Source organism: Penicillium digitatum, chromosome 4 (genome assembly GCF_016767815.1).
Source record: "Penicillium digitatum chromosome 4, complete sequence".
In the NCBI taxonomy this organism is placed as follows: Eukaryota; Fungi; Ascomycota; class Eurotiomycetes; order Eurotiales; family Aspergillaceae; genus Penicillium; species Penicillium digitatum.
This window is the reverse complement of record NC_089387.1, coordinates 3,193,581-3,215,431: the sequence shown is the minus strand read 5'-3', so window position 1 is coordinate 3,215,431 and position 21,851 is coordinate 3,193,581. Positions and strand designations below refer to the sequence as shown.

The 21,851-nt window shown below is 48.6% G+C and overlaps 6 protein-coding genes across 6 annotated transcripts; 3 read left to right on the top strand and 3 right to left on the bottom strand.

The window, feature by feature from the left end:
- Nucleotides 1-341: 341 nt before the first annotated feature.
- Nucleotides 342-3,246, top strand: Pdw03_1085 (Spindle pole body component, putative; the record flags this gene model as incomplete). Its single annotated transcript, XM_066099799.1, has 4 exons — nucleotides 342-401; nucleotides 469-677; nucleotides 754-3,157; nucleotides 3,211-3,246. 4 exons carry the CDS (start codon nucleotides 342-344, stop codon nucleotides 3,244-3,246), a joined length of 2,709 nt encoding a protein of 902 aa, XP_065957526.1.
- A 753-nt stretch (nucleotides 3,247-3,999) lies between these two features.
- On the top strand, nucleotides 4,000-4,478 carry Pdw03_1084 (phosphoglycerate mutase family protein, putative; the record flags this gene model as incomplete). The annotated part of the gene is made up of 3 exons (XM_014679330.1): nucleotides 4,000-4,015; nucleotides 4,074-4,211; nucleotides 4,306-4,478. 3 exons carry the CDS (start codon nucleotides 4,000-4,002, stop codon nucleotides 4,476-4,478), a joined length of 327 nt encoding a protein of 108 aa, XP_014534816.1.
- A 1,104-nt stretch (nucleotides 4,479-5,582) lies between these two features.
- On the bottom strand, nucleotides 5,583-6,716 carry Pdw03_1083 (60S ribosomal protein eL8; the record flags this gene model as incomplete). The annotated part of the gene is made up of 3 exons (XM_014679329.1): nucleotides 5,583-6,293; nucleotides 6,362-6,439; nucleotides 6,711-6,716. The coding sequence occupies 3 exons, from the start codon at nucleotides 6,714-6,716 to the stop codon at nucleotides 5,583-5,585; spliced, it is 795 nt and encodes a 264-aa protein (XP_014534815.1).
- Nucleotides 6,717-9,321: 2,605 nt separating this feature from the next.
- Nucleotides 9,322-9,942, bottom strand: Pdw03_1082 (AP-3 adaptor complex subunit sigma, putative; the record flags this gene model as incomplete). Its single annotated transcript, XM_014679328.1, has 2 exons — nucleotides 9,322-9,807; nucleotides 9,874-9,942. 2 exons carry the CDS (start codon nucleotides 9,940-9,942, stop codon nucleotides 9,322-9,324), a joined length of 555 nt encoding a protein of 184 aa, XP_014534814.1.
- Nucleotides 9,943-10,124: 182 nt separating this feature from the next.
- On the top strand, nucleotides 10,125-11,173 carry Pdw03_1081 (GTP binding protein (EngB), putative; the record flags this gene model as incomplete). The annotated part of the gene is made up of 2 exons (XM_014679327.1): nucleotides 10,125-10,657; nucleotides 10,753-11,173. The coding sequence occupies 2 exons, from the start codon at nucleotides 10,125-10,127 to the stop codon at nucleotides 11,171-11,173; spliced, it is 954 nt and encodes a 317-aa protein (XP_014534813.1).
- An 872-nt stretch (nucleotides 11,174-12,045) lies between these two features.
- Pdw03_1080 (Cell division control protein Cdc4, putative) lies at nucleotides 12,046-15,410 on the bottom strand (the record flags this gene model as incomplete). Its single annotated transcript, XM_014679326.1, has 3 exons — nucleotides 12,046-12,171; nucleotides 12,229-14,925; nucleotides 14,985-15,410. The coding sequence occupies 3 exons, from the start codon at nucleotides 15,408-15,410 to the stop codon at nucleotides 12,046-12,048; spliced, it is 3,249 nt and encodes a 1,082-aa protein (XP_014534812.1).
- Nucleotides 15,411-21,851: the final 6,441 nt, after the last annotated feature.

Below are 21,851 nucleotides of genomic sequence, written 5' to 3'. Positions count from 1 at the left end.
CGTTTATTTTCTCTAACCCCGTGTGTTTCGAATAATATCAGCCAACCCTATCAATATATCTGACACTTTGACTTAGATATCTATGTTCTAGTCAGGATCGGTGTCTCATAGTTCAAGACAAGTCTGCCTTTGAAATCCTTTAGGCCTCAACCCAGCAGAGTACGATCATCTGAACCCCGAGACACCCCCGAGACCCCCCGCAACACCTACTTATGACCTTTTAATTTCTTTCTCCAGGACCTTCTTTGCTGCTATGCGCACTTCTGATCAGATACCGCAGAACTTGCTGACTCCTTACCTTCCTAGGATCCGTTGATTAACTCCGTCCTTCGCCCATCAGAATGGCTGAAGCCACAGAGGACTTCTCCTCTTTACCTTTGGCCGACCGGTTCGCTCACAAGGTGCACTCATTCCTGCATAAAAAACCCGATTTACAGAATTACCGAAAAGTCTAACCCCGATATACAGAACTGGAAAGTCCGAAAGGAGGGATACGAAGATGCGAAAGCGCAATTTGAAAAGACCCCCGATGAATCTGACCCTGTCTTCGTGCCTTTCATACAAGATCCCGGCTTGTGGAAAGGAGCGGTCGCAGATTCCAACGTCGCCGCACAGTCAGAAGGTCTCGCATCATACTGCGCCTTTTTGAAATTTGGAGGAGCCCAGGCCTGCACGAGGTGCGTCAACCCCCGGTCCCAATCGCGACGGTCTCCTTGGTCCACCCTGAATCCACTGACAAATTCCCATTTACAGGACCCGCACATATACTATTGGCCCAATTGCTGAGAAAGGTCTCCCATCTACACGACCGGCTGGGAAAGCTAGCGCCCAGGAAGCTCTTCTATTATGTGTCGAATTAGACAAGGCCGATCCGGTGATCGAGGAGCTACTACCCACACTATCACACAAAGTACCCAAGGTGGTTGCCGCTTCTCTTGCAGCCTTTACCCTTATTTATCACAACTTCGGCTGCAAGATCGTCGACCCAAAGCAAACTTTGAAGGCCCTGACCAAGGTTTTTGGTCATGCCGATAAAAATGTCCGCGCAGAAGCACAAAACCTGACCGTGGAACTCTATCGGTGGCTTCGGGAGGCCATCAAGCCTCTGTTTTGGGCCGATTTGAAACCTGTGCAGCAGGCAGATTTGGAGAAACTATTCGAAGCTGTGAAGCAGGATCCCACACCGAAGCAAGAGCGATTTACTCGGGCACAACAAGATGCCATGGCCGTGGCCAGTGCTGCACCAGCAGGCGAGGAGGGCGAAGAACCAGCCGGCGACGAATTTGATGAGGAGGAGGATGGGGTGGTTGTCGATGCCTTCGACCTAGCAGAACCGGTTGATGTCATGAAGAAAATCCCTGCCGACTTCCATGATCAACTGGCCTCGTCAAAATGGAAGGACCGCAAGGAAGCGTTGGACGCTCTCTATAACGTTCTTAATGTCCCCCGTATCAAAGACGGCCCCTATGATGAGATCGTGAGGGGATTGGCCAAATCCATGAAGGATGCCAACGTCGCTGTCGCCACAGTAGCTGCGAACTGTGTGGACGTGTTGGCCAAGGGCTTACGCAACGGATTTACCAAATATCGAAGCGTCATTATGGCGCCCATGTTTGAACGTCTGAAAGAGAAGAAGACGACTGTCGCAGATGCTTTGGGTCAGGCTTTGGATGCTGTCTTCACCACGACAACCCTTACGGAATGCTTGGAGGAAATCTTTGAGTATCTTAAGCACAAGAACCCACAGATTAAGCAGGAAACCGTTAAGTTCTTGGTTCGTTGCTTGCGCACAACCCGGACAGTGCCAGCCAAGGCTGAGCAGAAAGCGATTGCTGATGCCGGCACAAAGCTACTGACCGAGTCAGCCCCGGCAATCCGTGAAGGAGCTGCTGAAATCCTTGGTACATTAATGAAGATCCTGGGTGAACGAGCTATGAACCCGTATCTCGATGGACTTGACGAGATTCGTAAAACTAAAATCAAAGAATACTTCGGAACCGCTGAAGTCAAGGCCAAGGAGCGCCCCAAGGCTATTGTGGCACCCCCAAAGCCCGCTCCCCCGGCTGGCAAGAAGGTAGTTGGGAAGAAGCCCGTAACGGGGCTGAAAAAACTAGCACCTGTGGCCGCTCCACCCGCTCCAGAAGAACCACCGACCAGGCCTGCAGCCCGAGGAATCCCTTCAAAGCTCGGCGCCCCGAAGGCCGGCGGCCTTCCAACTCCTGGATCAGGTCTCAAACTGCAACGGAAACTTGCTGGTCCCGGAACCGCTGCGTCTCCAACAAAACGAGTTGCCGCACCCCCAGAGGAGGATGTAGCCCCCCCGCCAGCTGCTCCCAAGTTTGGTCTGGGTCGTGGCCTTGCGGGCCGGCCCATAGCCAGACCTTCGGCGCCTGCTGAACCTGCCCCTGTCCCTTCACCTGCCGCGAATGCCATGGCGGCCGCCGAACGTGCTGAGTTGGAGGAATTACGGGCGGAGAAGGAGAATTTCAACCGAATCGTGGAAGACATGAAGTCCGAGCGTTCAAGGCTCAACTCAACAATCTCTGAACTTCAAAACCAGAATGCACAGCTAATTGAGGACCACACTCGTGATGTCTTGAGCATCAAGGCGAAAGAAACTCAACTTGTTCGAGCACGGAGTGATGCAGAAACTGCGGAGGGAAATGTTCAAAAACAGCAGAGAGAGATCGAAAGATTGAAGCGTGAACTCGCACGAGCACTTCGCGCGTCTGCAATAAGCCCACCCAACGCTACTTACGACTCAGGAAGCATGGGTGTGTCGGACACAAGCTTCACCTATCATGACCATACCGGCAATGGCAATGCTGCTGCACGATCTGGTCTTCACATGGGATCCCGCTTCGAAAGCTCACGTCCTCGAAGCTACGCCTCTGCTACCCCCAGTGAAGAGAGAGAAAACAACGGCATGGAATCACCAGGGCTCAGCAGTCGCAATGGCGGCCTAGGCCGACGTAACTTGAGCCCTACATACGGTTACTCGGCCGTCAGTAGCCCGACGCGCTCATCCACCCGAAACTCCAACACAAATTTCACCGAAGACGACCATCAGCAGCCTAGATCTTCGGAACCGGCAGAAAACTGGAAGCGAGCCGCAGAAGTCACCAGCCAACTGAAGGCGAGAATTGAACAAATGAAGGTGAGTTATTGTGGTTCGAACACTTATCTCTGAAATGCCTAACAAAAATACAGGTACGCCAAGGGCTATCACGACCTCCTCAACGTTAATGAGCAAATGACCGCGATCATGTTTATCTTCCTTATTCACAATATACACCTTCTTCGCTTGCTTTTGCTTCAACTTGTGTCTTTAGACAGGGTTTCTCAGAGTCATCATTCATATTGGAAAAAAGTCGGCGGTGAGCATCTCTGGTCTTCTGGGCTGGGCGGGTTTTCTTTGTACTTTTTTTTCATTCTTTGCTTCGGCCGTGGACCTCTGGATCTTACTGTAATTTCATACCAGCCTTGTCTTCTCTTAATCTGCTCATACCTATCGGTTCCTGGTATTTAGTTTGTCCGAGGATGGAATGAACCTGTTTATTACTACTATATACTCGTTCCGGTGTAGGATAAACATGCACAGTGACCGGACATAAGTTTTTATACCTCTGGCTCCACACCTCCATGATTATATAATATACTGCCGGTCAAACCCCTCCAAGAACACCTAGGCATGGTGCAAATCTCCCATTTTAGGTAGGCGGTACAAATAGATAGTGGCGGTGAGCTGGGTGGGGCTCTACATGTCCACTGACTGTACACCGTACGCCTTTGTAGTTGTTCTGACTAGACCAAACTTGGCGTCGCTATCAATGACTGGTCTGACCTTGGGAGCATTTGCCCCTCAATGATGTGGCCGTAAATGATGAAGTGGCACTAATGGGAGAGTATAAAAGCCGCTAGGCTACCCCTCTTCCTCGCGTTCCACTACTCTTCACCTTCTCCCTCTTCTACCACTTTTCTTATTCAATTCAATTCAAAATGGGCTGGTTCAGTGGTAAGTATCCCCTTAATCCGTCCTCGATGCCAATCTTCCACTAATACACATTTCCTAGACGACTCCGACCAGGCTCAGGCCTACAACACCTACAACGGCCAGGAAGAGCACGATCCTTCCGCGATCCACGAGCTGATCGCCGGTGCCGCTAGCTACGAGGCTGCCAAGGCCTACGAGAACCACGTCGCTGAGAACGGTACATATACAACCCCCTCCTCTCTTGACCATTCGGTGCATAGGGTCAATTATAGGGACAGGCCTAGGCTAATACTTTTTCCTATCGGTAATAGGCGAGCCTGATAGCCACGCAAAGGCCAAGGAGATCCTCTCTGGATTTGCTGGTGCCTTTGTCGACCGTGAGGTCGAGACCCGAGGATTGGACTTCTTTGACAAGGAGAAGGCCAAGTACCAGGCCAGCGAGCAGGTCTACCAGGCGTACGACAACTATGGAAATCAGTTTTAGATAGTATCATCGGTGTGAGATATTAAATAAATACTATTGTTCCTGTACATATTGGGTGCAGCACGTACCTAAAGTTTTTTGGGGGGGGGGGGGGTGTGCCCCTCCAACTCACCCATCATCCGTGGATATATATAGCCTGCCCGGTCTTGTGTCCTCCGGCCTGTAGTAAATAGCCACATGGTCTTTTTCTGCAAAACAAGGCCTTTTTATATCAGCGTGCGGAGTATTAAATGCGATAAAACTACTCCGTACAACTTGACATCTCAACAATAATGGTCCATTGGGGCTTTTCCTTATTGGCTGTTATTTTTTTAGGTGTTGTCTGACCTCTCTTGAAAGTGTTTTGGAACGATCAAAGATTGTAGTTGAGATCTATCTTTCTGGTTTTTGGCAATGTCATTTTCGGTAGTTTTCGAAATGGTGAAGCCTTGCACTCTCTTGAAATCAATTCAAGTGAATAAAACATCGCATTTGCTATGTGCTTCGGACTGCTCCACTCCCATGTGCAATACGTTACTGCGTACAGAGTACTCCGTAGAGGTCTTCAAGATATGTGCCAAGACGCGACTATTATTTTAAAAAGACTTGGTATTCTTGGCAGGTGCCACAGGTGTCTCGCAGATCCCACACAGGCGGGAGGCGAAGAGGTGAAAATCACGATCGAGTGAAATGACGCAGATTAGTTGTTTGTCAAGATATGTCTGCCATTTGTGCATGGACTTTTATGGACCACAATCAACTAAAATGCTCAACGGATACAAAGCAGACGACATGAATGCCTAGTTCTGATGGGACTACGAAAACCATCAATAGATTGAACAGGTAGAGAAATGCATTCATGGGTATCTGCAGAAAAGTGGTACATGGGACCATTGGAGTTCGTGAGAGAAAAATTTGTCTTTTTTTGTTAGAACAAGATCCAAAAAGGGCCAAAGGGCTCTTTCGCACCCATCTAAAGCTAAAAGAGGCCGTCAATAGATCGTCAAAGCCTTGGAACACCTCGTTGTTTCCCATAACAACTCATTATTTTTGAGATCCGAGCGCTTCGATTAGAAAACGATCCCGTCAAACAGACATCAAAGGAAAAGCTGTAGTTACACAAGCTTAAACCTTGATGGCGGAAGCAAGAGCCTTCTGCTTCTTCTCGATGCGGGCGTTGGCCTTGGCGCCCATGATACCACCACCCCAGTGACGGCGGGAATCCTCGTTCTTGTCGGTGTAACCCTCCTTGATGGCGGAGAGGAGCTTGGCGAACTCGGCCTTGTCCTCAGCGCGGGTCTCGGTCAGGGCGAGAACGGCGGAGGTCTTCTTGTGGACGACTGTGCCGAGACGGGCCTTGCCCTTGACAATGGCGTAGGGGACACCCATCTTGCGGCAGAGAGCGGGGAGGAAGACAACCAGCTCAATGGGGTCAACATCGTGAGCGATGAGGACGAGGGAAGCCTTCTTGTTCTCAACGAGGCCAACGACGTGGTTGAGACCGTACTTGACGTTGTAGGGCTTCTTGGAGACATCCTCCTTCTTCTTGCCCTCGGCGACGGCGGTGGCCTCCTGGACGAGACGCTCCTTCTTCTCGGCCTTGGTCTCAGGACGGTACTTAGAGAGGAGCTTGAAGGTCTGGGCAGCGGTGTTGCGGTCGAGAGTGGCCTGGAACTGAGCGATGGAAGGGGGGACCTTCAGGCGCATGTTCAGGATCTTCTTCTGGCGCTGAAGACGGACATACTCGGGCCACTTGACAAAGCGGGAGAGGTTGCGACGGGGCTGGATGTCCTGGCCGATACCGAAGTTGCGAGAGCGCTTCTCGAAAAGGGGGTTCTGTGGAATAAAGGTTAGCCATCTTTAGAATTTCTTGCACCCCTTTAAGGGAAGAAGGAATAACGTACCTTGGCAGCCTTCTTGCCAGCGCCAGCCTTGCCCTGGGGGTAGGGCAGAGCGGCGGTCTTCTTTCCGGACTTAGGAGGCTATCATTGAGGAAGAAGATCAGCGTGCTGTTCACATAGTGCTGCATCTTCTTTGAACTCTAAGGAGAACATGAACCAAGCCGTGTTACGGGCATTGACTCCATGCTTCCAGCCAAAATCATCACACGATGCGCGACACATCTCTTTCGAAGCTGAGCGCGATCGGCGGAATTGCTTAGATCAGAGATCTGAAGCAAAGCGAAATGTCGTGAGACATCGCGAGAACTAGAAGAAGCCTCTGATGTTATCAAGAGACAATTTATGTACTCACCACCATTTTGTCGACTGGGATTGCGCTGGTTGACGGTTGACGGATGAGAAAGGGAAATGTTCGTGTGAATGCACCTTATGAAGTTTCTGTGGGTCACGCTAGTGTGCTCATGTGATCAGGGCTAGGGCAGTCCACTAGGGCAGAATTTAGGTCTCACGTGATGTAGGGTCACATGACAGCTGCACATCGCGAGTGTGGTCCCTAAAGGATGTTAGGGCTTCACATATATGCCGCTGCAATGACAAACAGACGTTCTGTTTGTCCTTGTGATCTTTTGACCTATTTAGTGGGCTAATGGCTTTATGTACTCCCTCAGGAGCAGCGGCCTGATTTGCCTACGGAATTACACGAGATTCTGGCAGCATCGATGGAGCGTACCTTCCTCAATGCTCCAACCACTACTATTGTCCACTACTATTGTATTCTCTTTGAAACAGCAGAAATTTCTAAATTTACCTGATTCTAATGCTCTCTTGAATTCCTTCGAAAAAGTTGCTTCAATTGAAATGAAGTGAAAAGTTGGTCTGCTGTTCGACTGACAGCACACTAATCATCAGGGGCACTGAAACATCGGCCCCATGATATCTACTCCAACCCTGGATTGGTCACCTCTGGATTTCCAGGGTTATCCATGGACCCCACACCTGGTAACACTCTCTTTCGATCTATGTTTGGCTGTTGGATCCCGCGTCAGAGAGGTTTGGAACCCGATACTGTAGGGTTATTTACAAAACCTTAAACGTGTACCCTAAGGGGAGCACTCCCAGATGTGATCAAATCAGCAATAGAGCTGGTGCAGACTAGTTTAGCCCTCGATTGGATGTTATGTCCTAGTAGCCCAGCAACTGAGTCAGGCAATACCACCAGCCTACCAATGCCATTTCTTCTTCCACGTGCAATGCGTGAGAAACAAAAGCAGAGAAGCTACATGGAGACTTATTCTTAACGCAGCGCAAAGTTCACATGAAATACTGGCGTCTTAACCCCCTTGACCGTTCCGATGGCTCACTATCGGTGACCCGACAAGAGAGAGTATCACCACCATCTCCTAGGCGATGGGGTTCACACTTCTACGCTCAAATTCAGCAGTTCTGTTCCCCCAAGACTCTATATTTTTGGCCATAACTCCAATTCTCTTGGGAAGGAACCGGAAAGCACGACGCTGAAATTTTCGCCAGTTATAGTAGTTCCATGCCTTCGATCTTGCACATGACAATTGAGCCAGTCTGGAATTCAGCATGTCTTACAAACACCCACCCGTGCAAATGCGCAAGCAAGATAATCTTGGGGTCAATGGAGTGATCCAACTTGGGGTTTTTCTCAAGCTCTGGGAGTTAATGTCTCATCTGGAATGCTTTCTTCGCCTGCTATTTGGATATACCGATCCTGCGATCCTCTCTTCCCTACAAGACTTTTGGTTTTAGCCAAAAGTCATCTACCAACCAAGCATCGCAACAGTCTTTAAATGGCTCGGTGGTCTTTTTTAAAACTACTATGACGGTACTACAATTATGAATCGCTCGCAGTGAGTCGATTGATCGCATTCTAATCATTCATGTATCATTGACTGAATTTCTGGGCATGGCGAGAAGAACCTCAATTCGCATGACGAATCAATCCTCCAGGTATACTAGGCTATTAGGATCGTTTCTTCGCTTGCCAAGATGATGGGCTTTCAGACTCTCCCCCAAGATGAATGTACATATATAAATATCGTACCAATTATTAGGTTCGGAGATTTTCACGATTTCGGGAATTTTTTTTTGGGAGTCTCTTTTGGAATAACTCCCCCACAGACATAGCTATAATTGCTTTTTGTCATCCTTTTTGGGGCATGTACAAGGATAGTGTGAGGGGCATCTGGAGTTTCCAATACTTCAGGTCCAAAGCTCAAGACGATGCCTGGGAATTTTCAACTACATCACCCATCTCTACATCCAGCAAAGCCTTGGTCTAGGTAAGAGTGCATGATCTAGTTGAGGTGTCCTGTACTATGATGTGCAAACCACTTGAGCATTTCAAAAGGGAACGTGCATGTATTTACCGTTCGATCTTCATTCCCACAATGAATGGAAAAAGGCCAGGCAAAAAACCATCTACGGGTTTACAATTCGGGCAAGGACTCTCACAACCCTGCCCCTTTATGTCAATGTCAGACACAGTAGCAATGGAAGTCGGGTAGAGCTGCTTAACAGTGTAAGCTGTCGAAAACGCATATCTGACTAGCAACTTTTGACAGGAAAGGACAGAGGGACTTCGGTCAACAGGGCCACTTCCGACACATGCACTCGAAGACCCAGCCCGGTATTAAAACGCCTATGGGTTAGTTTTAGAAGGACGAGAATAGATGAGTCTCAGAAATCCTGGTTTACATACACCGACGAAAATACAAGTAAGTGACTTTACAAAACTTCATTTAGAATAACACCACTCAAAAATATCATTAAAAGGCATCAATGCCCGAAAAGTCTATAAAACCACTCCTAATTCCTGCCAAAGCAAATCTAGAATACGTAACCAAAACGCCTCAAATAGACCGAATGGGACGCAGTGTTCCACAGATCCATCGATTTGCAGGTCATCAAAAGAGAAAGCATCGATCCTCAATAGATCACCTCCAAGCCCCTAACCCAGGCAAAGCCCCACGACCCAAAGTAGTACTAGCAGCCTGAACAGCCTTCTTCTTCCCCAGCGATCCTTCCTGGGAACGCACACCAGCAATGATTTTCTCAATATGTGTCTCAACCACAACACCGCCAACGATCATCTCCCCAAGCACAGCATGCATCGTCTCATAGCCGAAAATAAGATCCAATTCGCAGACATTCTCGAACATGCGATCCAGCGCCTCGACAAACACCTGAATAAGATCGATCAGAGCAAGTGGGGACTCGGTGGACGTAGAGATCATGATGAAGGACAGCGTTGCGTAAGTCCGGTATGTGATTTGCGTGGGGGTGTCGGAGGGCCCGGAGGCGGAGGAGCTGGCACCTTGCGAGAGGAGAGGTGGGAGTGGGAGGAAGTTGCAGGCGCTTGCTGGACGCTGCGCGACTAGACGATATATTTGCGCGATCAAGGATTGTTGTGTTTGCGTGTCCTGTTTCCGGAGTTAGTTTGAGATTGTCCTGTGCGGGTGCGCGAGTGCGGCGGGTTTTAGACTCACCAGCTGTGTGTAAAACTTGGTTAGCCGGGGCTGGCCATTATTATTGAAGACGAGGACTGCGTTGATCATCTTGACTGGTGAGGTATGGAACAACCTTGGGAAGTTGGGGAGAGTGTGAGTCTTATCTGGATGCGATAGCTGATGATGGCTCGGGCAACTTGCCCCGTGCGCCGATCTGGAGAAATCAATAACCAGCTCTACCTTTTTTTGGGGGGCATTTTGTCGACATTCCTTTCAAGTACTCGAGAGTCATGATGAACTCAATACCAGTCTGGAACTCAATACCAGTCTGCAGACACTCTGCATCCAGGATATCATTATATACAACAATACGGGCCCTATCCTCATCCTCAAATCCCAATTCTAAGCGCGAACTCAAAGACCTCACCCCGTCCGACCTCTGCTACTACTGGGATACTAGAGCGCCCAAAGAGGATCAGCTAGCCTTCGCCGACAAGGTCTTCACGCCATCGCGTCACTCACCGCTCAAACTCTGGTCTGCAGCCAAATTCCGCACGACACCATTTGCATCAGTCGAGCCGGAAGTCGCATTCTTAGGCCGGTCAAATGTCGGCAAGAGCTCACTGCTGAACGCAATAATGGGACAGGAGATTTGCTGGACATCATCAAAACCGGGCCGGACGAGGGAAATGAACGCGTTCGGGATTGGTGGTACAAAGGGCGGCGAGTCGAAGGTTGTGCTGCTTGACATGCCAGGATACGGAAAGGCGAGTCGGTCCGAGTGGGGAGCGGAGATTATGAAGTATCTCCAGGGACGGAAACAGTGAGTTTTGACGCCTGTCTTTTTTTTTGAGCATGGAACTCATAAGAAAAAATCTACTCATCCAGCATGCATTATGACTGACAAAGATACTATAGACTCCGTCGCGCGTTCCTCCTTATCGACAGTACGCACGGGATCAAGCAAACAGACGCCGAGATTCTTAGACTGTTCCGACACCATGCAATCCCACACCAGATCATTCTATCCAAAGTCGACAAGTTCCTCGTTAGGCAATTGAAGCAGATAAAGACCGGGGTCACACCCGCCAATATCGAGCGGTTACAGCTCTTGCTCCAGGGCATCAAACCGATTGTACAGCCAGATCCGCGGGCTTCAGAGGGACCTGGGTCTTTGGGTGAAATTTTGACTTGTAGTGCCGAGGCAAAGATTGGACCTGGCCGGGCGCTGGGAATCGATGCTGTTCGTTGGTCGATTTTATCTGCTGCTGGGATCGATGGGAGCTTGCAGGGTGGTCAGCTTGCTGTGTCGCCTGCTGCAGAGGCCACTTTGTCATGAAAGAACTTGCTGTGCTGTCCAAGTTCGAAACTATGCTCGTCGGGTTTTTAGACTTGACTACTTGGTGCGGCTAGTCAGGTCGGATCAGCTCCCCCTCGAGCGCATATATCTATGGGTCTGAGATAAAACTGTACATCTTTTGTTCCCTTTCTGGGGCGAGGACTGATTGTCTGGCTTATTCTGAGCATGACAGCCAATCCTCAGATCGGTGCCTACTGGTACATCATGCCCCCATCAGAACTAGCCAACAATGGTCTATGAGAGCGTGTCCAGACCACCAAGCACCACTATGGTTCTTGTCGGAGCATTTAATGCTTCGCTATTTAGAGCCAGCTGCTGTAAGCAGAATACACATGTACTATGCTACAATGAAACCTTAGACCAACCCAACTCATGACAGAATTTACAAGAACAAATGATAGGTAATCAATCTATTATGGGCAGTCCGATACGGACAAAGCAGAACGAAAAATATGTAGGAGAATCACCGACTTGACAACAGAATGGGAAGTCACATACGCAACAGGCGAAGACAAAGAAAACGGATCGGTGACAGGATGCATGGTGATAGGCAAATATTTTGGGATTTCATAATGATAGAATCCTCCACATAAAAGATGATGAGAAAAAAATGGGAAAAACAACGCCTGGCCCCTTTTCGTAATGTTGCAAGACCAAAGAATGCCGACCACGCTATGCAAAGGATATTTGTTCCGATGGAAGACGAGAGCTGTAAGGATGGGTATCGTGAACGGGGGAATAGAGTGAGAAGAGAAGAAAAGGTACAGGAAAGGGAGTAAGGAGTATAAGGAGGAAGGTAGTCGGATTTTGGGATTTTGATTTTGGTTGAAGAGAAACGCGGCCTAGACATCTCAGTCAGACAAGTCGTCGTCATCTTCGATTCCGCCGAGGACCTCCTGCCCACGTCGGTTGACGACAATGCGTTTCGCAAGCTTGCTTTCCGGGACTCCATCCCGTGCAGCACCAAAGTCGAGAACCTGGGTGGAAGCAATATTAGCCTAAAGGATCAGAAAGCCTCATTAGAGAATACATACTTCGATGTAGGTCAAGTTATCACGTTGGACCGCAGCAACACATCTCCGGTCATTAAACTTGACCTGCCACACGCCACTGAGGTCTGTGAGGAGGTCTCGAACACACTCGCCGTTTCGTACATCCCACATCTTCAGTGTCCGATCGGACCCGGAGATAACCTTCTGTCCATCATGCTGGAAGCAGGTGATGGCTCCGGTGTGTGCACTCAAGGTGTTCTTGCAGTGGCCGTGCACAGAGTCCCATATTCGGAGGGTGGAATCAGCGGCAGCCGAGACAAGGAAATCGTGCTCCAAGGCGAGCAGACCAACGAGCGAGGTATGACCTTCGAGGTTGTATAGGACGGCGCCATCGTCTAGTGACCACACCTTGACCAAGTGGTCCATGGCTCCACTGATGCAACGATTGCGCTTATGGTCAAGAACCACACTATATACTTTCATTGAGTGACCCTGCAGAGTATGCAAAGTCTGTCCGGTGGAAATCTTCCAGACCTTCACCGTACAATCGTAACTACCACTCACAAGCGTATCACCGTGGGCTGCAATTGCACGAACAGAGTGCTGATGGCCGGAGAGCACACGCATGAAGTATGGACAGCTAGCGTCATCCACTGTAGGACCACTCTGATAGTAGACTGGGTCACCGGATTTGGGAAGCTTCCACACCCGAAGGTTTGAGTCACGAGACCCAGTAATGATCAATGGTTCTTTGGGCATGATCTCAGGCTGGCCATCTGCATCTTTACCGACCTCGGCAGGCAGGACGATTTGCAAGCATCGAACGGTGGAGGTGTGGCCGTGGAAGATCTGAGTGCACCTGGCTCGCTCGATGTCCCAGACTCGTACTGAGCGGTCGGTGGAACCGGAGACTAGCGTGTTGCCATGATATTCAAGAGCCCACACTCCACCCTCGTGGCCCTCCAACGTTGCCTGCAGCGCACCTGTTTTAGTGTCGTACACGTTGATGTTCGTGTCATCGCTTCCCGTAAGAACCTTTTCAGCATCAAATTGCAGGCAAGTAACGACATGGCGGTCATGAGCGCGGAAAGCGATATGTTGTGGCTTGACATCCGGTTGCATCCATCCCTTGTGAATGGCAACATGGCGACGGTAGAGGACTTTGAAGAGGAAGAGCCCACGGAGCGAGGGTAGACCCACTTCAGCATAGGGCACGGCTGCAGCTGCAGCGTTGGCAGCGGCGTATGGGGCCTCAGATGCAGCAATATCTTTCCTCCAGTCTGGATCGGCGATATCTCCTCCACTGGATGAGACCTTCCGCTTGGCAAGCTTGCGGCTTGAAGCACGCGTGTTTGCCTTCCGTTTACCTCGTCGGTTGATTGACAGAGACCCTAGAGGGCTTCTGCTGCTGGGACCCGCCATCGAAGGGACAGGAGACGCCTCCAAATCCCCCCTGGATAGGGCCACAAGGCTGAGATCTTCCTCGTGATCTTCAGGACCGCTGGACAACTGCCATCCCCATCCCTGTCGTATAGCCCGTTCCAGTTCTCCATCTGAGAGATGATATCCATCCCGGGCAAGGAGGTTCTTCCAGCTCTTTTCATCAGAATTCGTGATGTGCCTCCACCTCTTCGACACCTGCGCGGCACGGCACATAGTCTGAACGTCAAGGTATTTGACGATGTTGAGACTGAGCTCAAGTGGCAGAAGAGCCAGAAAGTCGCACTTCAAAGTCGGATTAACCACATCGGCCACGAAATGGAGGGTAGGTTTAGGACATCTCCGAAGGAATTGATACATGAGATACGTTTTGACCTCATCAGGCACCGAATCAAAGAACTCCAACACCTTGGGAATATCTAATAAGGAGGTAGGTGAATGTGAGTTTGTAAGAGAATGGCCATTCTCCCGGGTCTCATCTGCATCCTGGAGCCGCAAAGCTTTAGAAAAATGTGAGACATTGTGATCTAGGCTGGAGTCTGTATCAACGTCAAGCCCTTCTGACTCGAAGGCTGATTCGCCATGGAGGGCATTCATAGCAGCGACCGGCGAGAGACTGGGGCTTGGGAGACACATATCTTGCGCCATGGCATTGTCTATGGCCGACAGTTGAGATTGAGATATAAGCTCGGGTCTTTCTTGCGATGCAGATTCCTGGGTTCCATATGTTGTGTCGTGACTGAAAGAAGCCGATTCGTGTGCAGTTGAGCAACTCTCATCCGCTTCCGTAGCCTGAGACTCTTGAGTTTCGGAATTTGATCCAATCCCTGACAATGCATTCTGCAAATAGGAATTTTGGTTGGAAGTGTGTAAGCGTTTAGCTCCAATTTCAGAGGAGAGAGGTGACGGCAAAGGAGGATCCCTGCGCGGAAACACAGAGCTATGGATTCTCGGTCTTGGAGCCGTATTTTCACCAAGTCCCCCCTGGCTGTTTTCGGTGTCCGGCGTGGCAAGGCCAGCGGCAAGATGAGTTGATCCCACGCCACTTTGGCGAGTTCTACGTGTAATGGGTTCCGAAGGAACCCGTGACGGGCGAGTTCGTGGAAGGATAGAGGGTCGATCAAATAGCGCGACGGGGGAGACAGCGCGACGGCGAGAGTTGAAAGGGTAGCTAGAAGGTTGGCTCGCTAATCTCGGAGGGGTCAGACGCCGAGTGGGGTTCTCGCCCTCGGAAATGAAAGAATTCACGGAGCGAATCTGGCCATTTGAGGATATCAACGCCTCGGTTTTCTCCTTGTACTATTTATGATTATACTGTGAGCATTTGGAAACAATGAAACGGTAGGATGAAATCGTACCTCAGCGGCAGCGTTTGTGGTATCCTCGGGCTCGTTGAAGATGATCGACTTGTTGCCAATCTTGAACTTGAGGCTTCTTAGGGCCGCTGGAGTCGGAGATGAGGCGAGAGGGTATTGTCGGGCATCCAGATCCTTGACGGCTCGCGGGGGGTTGATTGTCAAAGGCGGGAAGGAGGTCGTCGTGGTTGTAGTGGTCGTGACCACTGTAGTTCGGGTAGCAGGGGCAAAGGTAAATTGTCCGATAGCCGCGTTTGATGGCCCTTGGATCAGCTCCTCTCTTTCGTCCATTTCGCGTTTTCGAGGATGAATGAATCGAGATCCGGGGCTGTGGGTCGCATAAGAGGGTGCAGGCACGGACGCGTTGTGGTCGGTCAAAGCCGAGTCAACTTCAGATATTTGAAGGGAGCTGGGAGCGTATGAAGTCATTGTAAAGCAAGCTCATGTGTAATAAGACCAAGGAACTGTAGATGTCCAAGATGATCTTGTTTTTTTTTTTTAGCAAAACACCCCCTCAGCGCGGTACACCAGCGAAACCATGGATGCAAAGGGCATTCAGCACATAGTGTCAAAAAAGAAGGATAATCAAGAATTCAATGTTGTTAGGGGGAGGGGAACAAAACACAAATAATGGAAGCAAGGAAGCAAAGGGAAGGGGAGAAAGAAACAGTGGCGGCTGACAAGGAGTTGGGGCGGAGAACAACATTTATTCCGGTTCCCATAGGTGGACGATGTCATGGCCCAACGTGCTACCTCATATTTTTTTTTTTTTTTTAGAGGGCATTTTTGTGATTCTTTGCTTCTTTTTTCGGGATTGGTTTTTTAAAAAATATCTAGATACTCTACCTTGATTGTTGTCTATGCCAACTTCAAAATGATCCGAGTGTGATTGAAGAAAACCCCCTTGGCTCTGCTCTAGACCTCACGGAGGTGGGACCGAGGATATGACAGTCAGATAAGCAGGTTGACCTTTTATCTAAAGCATTTACAACAAGAATCGTCGGCCGCTTCTGCATCTTCGTAGTGTCTTTTTTAGCTGGTGTTTTTAGCTCCACCCTTTGAAATATCTTTTGTAGATGCAGATGAAGGCGATCCAAAGCATTAGCTGTGAAGAGAACGTTGCCATCTACAACCAGGGACGTAATAGATTTCCTTATTCTTTGCCCCTTTAAAAAAACATTCACAATCTATTCATCCCAAATCAACGTCCATCAAGTTTTTGATTTGCCATCGCCACATATCACGTGAGGTGGGGGCGTCGGGTGGCTTCTTGGCACGAGGTTGTGTCTCATTGTTGTGTTGAAGAAATTACATATATCAGGGGCTCCTTAGGCCGACACAGGGCACAGGGGTACGAAATAATCAGCGTGTAGTCTGTTACCCCTTACTATATACTTACTCTATGTAAGTCATGTCCTACCCAGGTGGAATATCCACCGGTCGATATCTGCATTGTCTTGGCCTCCCCCCCCACATCGATTTAGGGTTTGGTTGCTTTTACGTACTACAACTCTTCAACCCTGCCTTCCATGATCTTTTTTGTTAAATCGCATTTTGCAGTATGAGATTTGACTTGACATATGATGGGGTTGGATAGTATAGACTGACGTCGAATCACTCCTGGTTCGCTGGAAACCCGGCAGAAGACAAGATTGTCCCGACATGTGTTTCACAGCTGAGTGCCTGTTGATAAATTGCCCATGAGAAAAAAACTAATATATCAACGATCGATAGACAACCAAAACACCAATGCAATGGACCCATGGGCTCTATACAGCCATGTCTACATATGGCTATACCGGGGTGTCCGTTGCATCCGTGCCTGCCATGCTCACGCAGGCCACATAAACCGGAAATGGTATGGCGAATGTAGTCTACAAGAAGAAAAATTTGAGTAAGCGATTGATGAGAGTTCGTAGATCTAAAATTTTCTTTGTACCTCTTCGTCCACATTCCCCATAAAAATATGATATCCTCGTCTTCTCCCATTATGATGTTCACTTACTCGCTTTCAGCTGTCATGCTCGTAATGGTCTAATTCTACCTCACCATAAGAGATTCGTAGCTTGAGAGGCTCTCTCTGAGTTTGGGGTACTCCGTGGATGAAATCCGCCGGTTTTCCGTATTTGTAAGTAGTCACTTTGAATCAATAGCACCTGAGATGAAGCCAACAAACTCTGATGGCACAACACAAGCAAAGCTTGGAGCTAGTGAAACTGAGAGTACATATCATTGCTAGTCAGTTCCTCGCGAGGCCCCTTCTTCTCTGGCTGCGATCAAATATACACCTAAACTGTCGAATTGGTCCTACTTATGCAGTTAGTTATGACCTGGATAACCTTGGAGTTTATGTCTTATTGACTCATAGAGTTGAGTGGATTTTTGCTCAGAGATGCCTCCAGCGAGCGGATTCTGAGAGCAAACCGCTTCTACGAGTGCTATAACTATTCCCACCTTGAAGACGGAGAGAGCATGGCCCTTGTCTGATGGTTGACGACGACATGTGCTGAAAGCCCAGCATTACCTACTTTGTGCACTCCAATATTGTTCATTCCTGGTGTTACTACCTACTGGTTGAACACACAGGCGCAGCTTGGGAATAATAGGATTCTCCAAATGAAAGATTCCGGATACTACGATGTAAATGGGCTTGCTGATTCTCAAGACGACACTGAATATCTGCGGACTTCGTATTAGGAAAGAACGAGGCGCGTTTACAGAAGCGTTTTGACAGCGGCTATCACGCGTATATTTATAAGCTTTAGTTCATTCCTTTTTTTAGACTGCTTTTATTTAATCGAGGCTCAGGACTAACACAGAGAAGAGTCTGACCGAGTATGAATTCTCTCGTTTCTACCTTACCCGGTGGCGAGTCTTACTTCCCTTCGGCGGAGAAGACGAACGACGGTGCAGTGCTTCCGTCTGACGAGGTCAGCATTCCCCCACCTGATCAATTACCACTGGACGCATTGGGGGACATAGATGTCTCCAAAGGTGAAAGCACTGCTGGTGACACCGATGGTTAAAAATTGTCTCTGGTCCACCGTGTTTACATTTTAACCAAATATTCGGCCAAGATGATAACCTTAAGGAAGGCTAGCGGAGAGTCACGGTGAAACGTCAGTCTTCCCTTCATTAATGCTTCCATCCAAACCATTGAATAGGTGCTGACTTTCAGTTGACCAAAAAGAAAGTGGACGAAAGAAACCTCTTCAGGCAAGAAGACATGGAATCTCAGCAGTCTCAAAAGGACAAAGTAGCCCAGCCAGCGGCTAAGTCTGTCGAATTTGGTTTGGAAGACTCCCCAGAAACCAAGTTTGTCACAAATGTGGATACCCTTGAACGCCGAATAAAGTCTAGAATGCCTTTGAATTGGTCACAGGGGGAATTTTACACAATAATTCCCGCTAGCCGCGATAGGATTCGCTTTTCTAAGGCTCGTCAAGAGTCTCGAATGGAATTTTTCCCGGCGAAGTTCATCGGTTATTTGCAAGACGCGGGCTCGAAACTCACCACAGCAAAGATGGTATACACTGTTGAGAGTCGCCATGGTACCCCAAGAAACTAGACAAGGAGAACAAAGACAGTAAGGAGAATCTGCCTTGGCCAAGTGACAGCATGACTGAGTATGGGCATACGGATTGGAGTCACTGTTCGTGTGAGTGCAACATTGAATGATGAAGTGTGCTAATTGAAAGGACTGAAAGCACACCCTGTGCTATGGCTACTACTCTGCAAAGGATGGACTAGTTCCAGACATACGCTGCTACTACAGCTGCTTGACCGGATGTGAGTTCGATCTTAATCCGATGAAAGACCTGTTTAAACGTGTCCGAATGGGCAGATCAATTGCTATCCCTCAAAGCATCCATCTAATAACATTCAAATTGTAGCGATGAGGTCGTGTAACAGTCCACAGTATTCGGAAACGTGATATTCTGAGATTAGCAGATTGGAGCAAGGTGAAAGACTACCATGAAATAGATCTGGATTTGGCCCCACAAGACAATCTCATCTTGCAACACCATTTACAGCGAATTTTTTGGACCCCGTGTTGCTTATCCGGGAATGTGTAAGAGATTCCATACATCTGCGACATGGTCTATGGGTATACATAATCTGATTACTGAGAAGTACGAAATACCACGTCCTATCCCTCCGCCAACGATTCGGTCACATTTGTCTTGGTCTGGTATTCCTATCTTGACCGGTGACATGAATGAGTTCTTTGAGTGGCATTTTTACCATCAACCCTAGCTGGCAACCTAAGCTTTGGGAGCGGGTTCGCCCTAACCCTTCGGCCAATTGGTATCTCTTTGATGGGCAGACCTCAAACAATGTGTCGAAGCGGTTTCTGGACTCGGTTGACGAAGCGGAATTTGATGAAACCTTTCTACTTGGGAGGCCAAGAAGATGAAGCTTGAATAGAGGAATGATCGCAGTAGTTTACGAAGTAGAACAAACGCAGCACAGTGCATGGGACTGAAACTTTTCATGCACACCATAGTAGAGTAACTGCAGAATGTAGGGTAGATGTATAGCTAGGTTGACCGTGTAAAAAAAAGTAGGTTTGCGATGGAAGCTCTTCTATAGTTCTTCCTGAACGGGAATCTCCACATTTGATCTTCTTGCTATTTTTGACCCAACATCCTGCTTACTTGGATCCTCAGATCAGGGTTTCTAGTACATTTTTGTGAATGTCTGACGAAAAATGAGGAAAATTGTAAAGCCTCAAATTTTGGAAAGTGGGATGTCAGATATGGAGGACTTCCCTGATTTTCGCTTCATGACCTACACGAAAGACAAAAGATCGCCATCAGAGTGTATCTAAAGCCCTGGAACCGGACTACGCTATTGGAGTCGACTACTAGCAACCACCAGGGGTTATCCGCACAACCATTTGGTCTAGCGACTTGCTAAACCACTAGCCTGGATTCAACATTGTATTTCGTTTGACTGTTCTTGGGGTAAAATATGGAGTGCAAAGTATAATATCCTCGAGTCGCGTTTCTCGCTGTTATTCAAAGGTTGTCTTTACTGCCCATCTCTTTGAATTGACATGGCACTCCACAAAGTTGGTCTAAGCCCGCAAGTCCTTGGAGCGGTAGACCGATTACCGCTAATAACTTATGAAGAGATGGATCAGCGTTCGGCCAATCGATCTCAGATGCACAAGGAACAGGGATCTGGATCTGATTGAAATTGCGCCCCCGGAATGTCATCACTGCTTGTTCCACCTCGTGGGTCTAAGACGCGGCACATGGGCTGGGCTGCAAGGATATAAAGTTTGTTTAAAGTGGTGTCTGTGCCCCTATTTATTCAGAGAAATTACCGGTTCTCATTTCTTGGTTGGCGACTTTCACGATTTAGATCTCACAGCGTCTTCGCACCTTGTTACAGCCATAGATTGTCAGGCTGTCAGTCGCAAATCGGACTTACGTCTCGGCTTCTTCCTGAGCAACAGCACATGCAAAAGGTCGGGGATTAAAGAGGAGCGAGCCCATATGTAAGTCAATCATCGCCAGTTCCCAGGGGAGGGTTTGTACGTACACGTGTGACGGCGACGACCCGGGAAACGCGAGGGTTGGTTCCTAAGGGGGCGATCACGGAGGTACCCGGGCTGAAATTTGTCACGGAGCACACTGGGTGGGGCAGACCTCATCTCTCATATTGGGGCCTTCTGCATAACAACATTTCATAGAACCTTGCTCGGGCGCATTGAGCCAGAGAACGATGTATCGATCTGGTCTCTCAGATATGCGACCGTAGCAGATCAATTGGTGCAATTGCATCGCTCAACTATCGTGCAACATAGTGGATTCTCCATACCGTTTGTGGCTCTAGACTTGGTTGGACTCCACATTCTAGCGCCTGTGATTAGAGAAAAAGCATCCATCCGAGTAGATAGAAGGGGATTGGACATCTAAAACGAGTGGATTATACGGTAATTTATTCCATTTTGGCGACGGCGAGGATAGTATTTCGTAGGCGTCAATAGTGTCAATCCACAGAGAATATGGAGTACGGAGAAAGCCACCACGTTCTTCAGGTTCGGAAAGTTGACTATTTTTTTAGGTTGCAGATGCCCCAGTAGGGGGTCAAACTTTTAGGGTAAAAAGTGAAATCCAAATGTACCGAATGTTTAATAGTGTGATGCAAATGCATGTTATATAGCATGATATGTAGCCCTAATAGGCACATAACATCTACATGGTGACCCCTGAAGACCAAATTCATAGCTATCACAAGCAAACTTGGATATCACATCCTATATCGACCTCAGGAGTACGGAGGACTGAGCACTCCGGACTAAGTCCTCCGTACTATGTTTAATGTTGTCAACCAGCTTTGAAGATGCCGTGCTCCACTTCCAATTAAAATTGGACCAAATGAAACACTGCTTTTCGGCCTATGAGGGTTTTATTCAAGGCATCTGTGGAGTCCTCCCCCCTTTTAGCCCCGTAAGAACAGGGATTATCTGCATGTACACCAGACACATCATCGTCCTAAAAAAACGTCCTGACCCCAACCTGTCACGCTTTTTTGCTCGGATCTGTTGATTTGACAACTCTAAACCACTCCTCAAAATCTTCCGAGTCAATACATAAACAGCCAACATCGATTTCTACTTGCAGGTTCGTTGACGCCTAGCCCAATTTCCCCTAAATTGCAGACTTAAATCACTAATTTGGTGGAGTAGACTTGAGTCGGAACCGAGACAATACTTGAACCACCTGGGACCCGCTCAGCTGCCACAAATTTTGTGCACTCAGAGCCTGAGAGACCACAAGCTGGACAGACTGCGAGCCCGCGAGCCCATTGCATCGTACGATTTCATGAGCAATTGAACTTGCTACTGCATCTCCCACC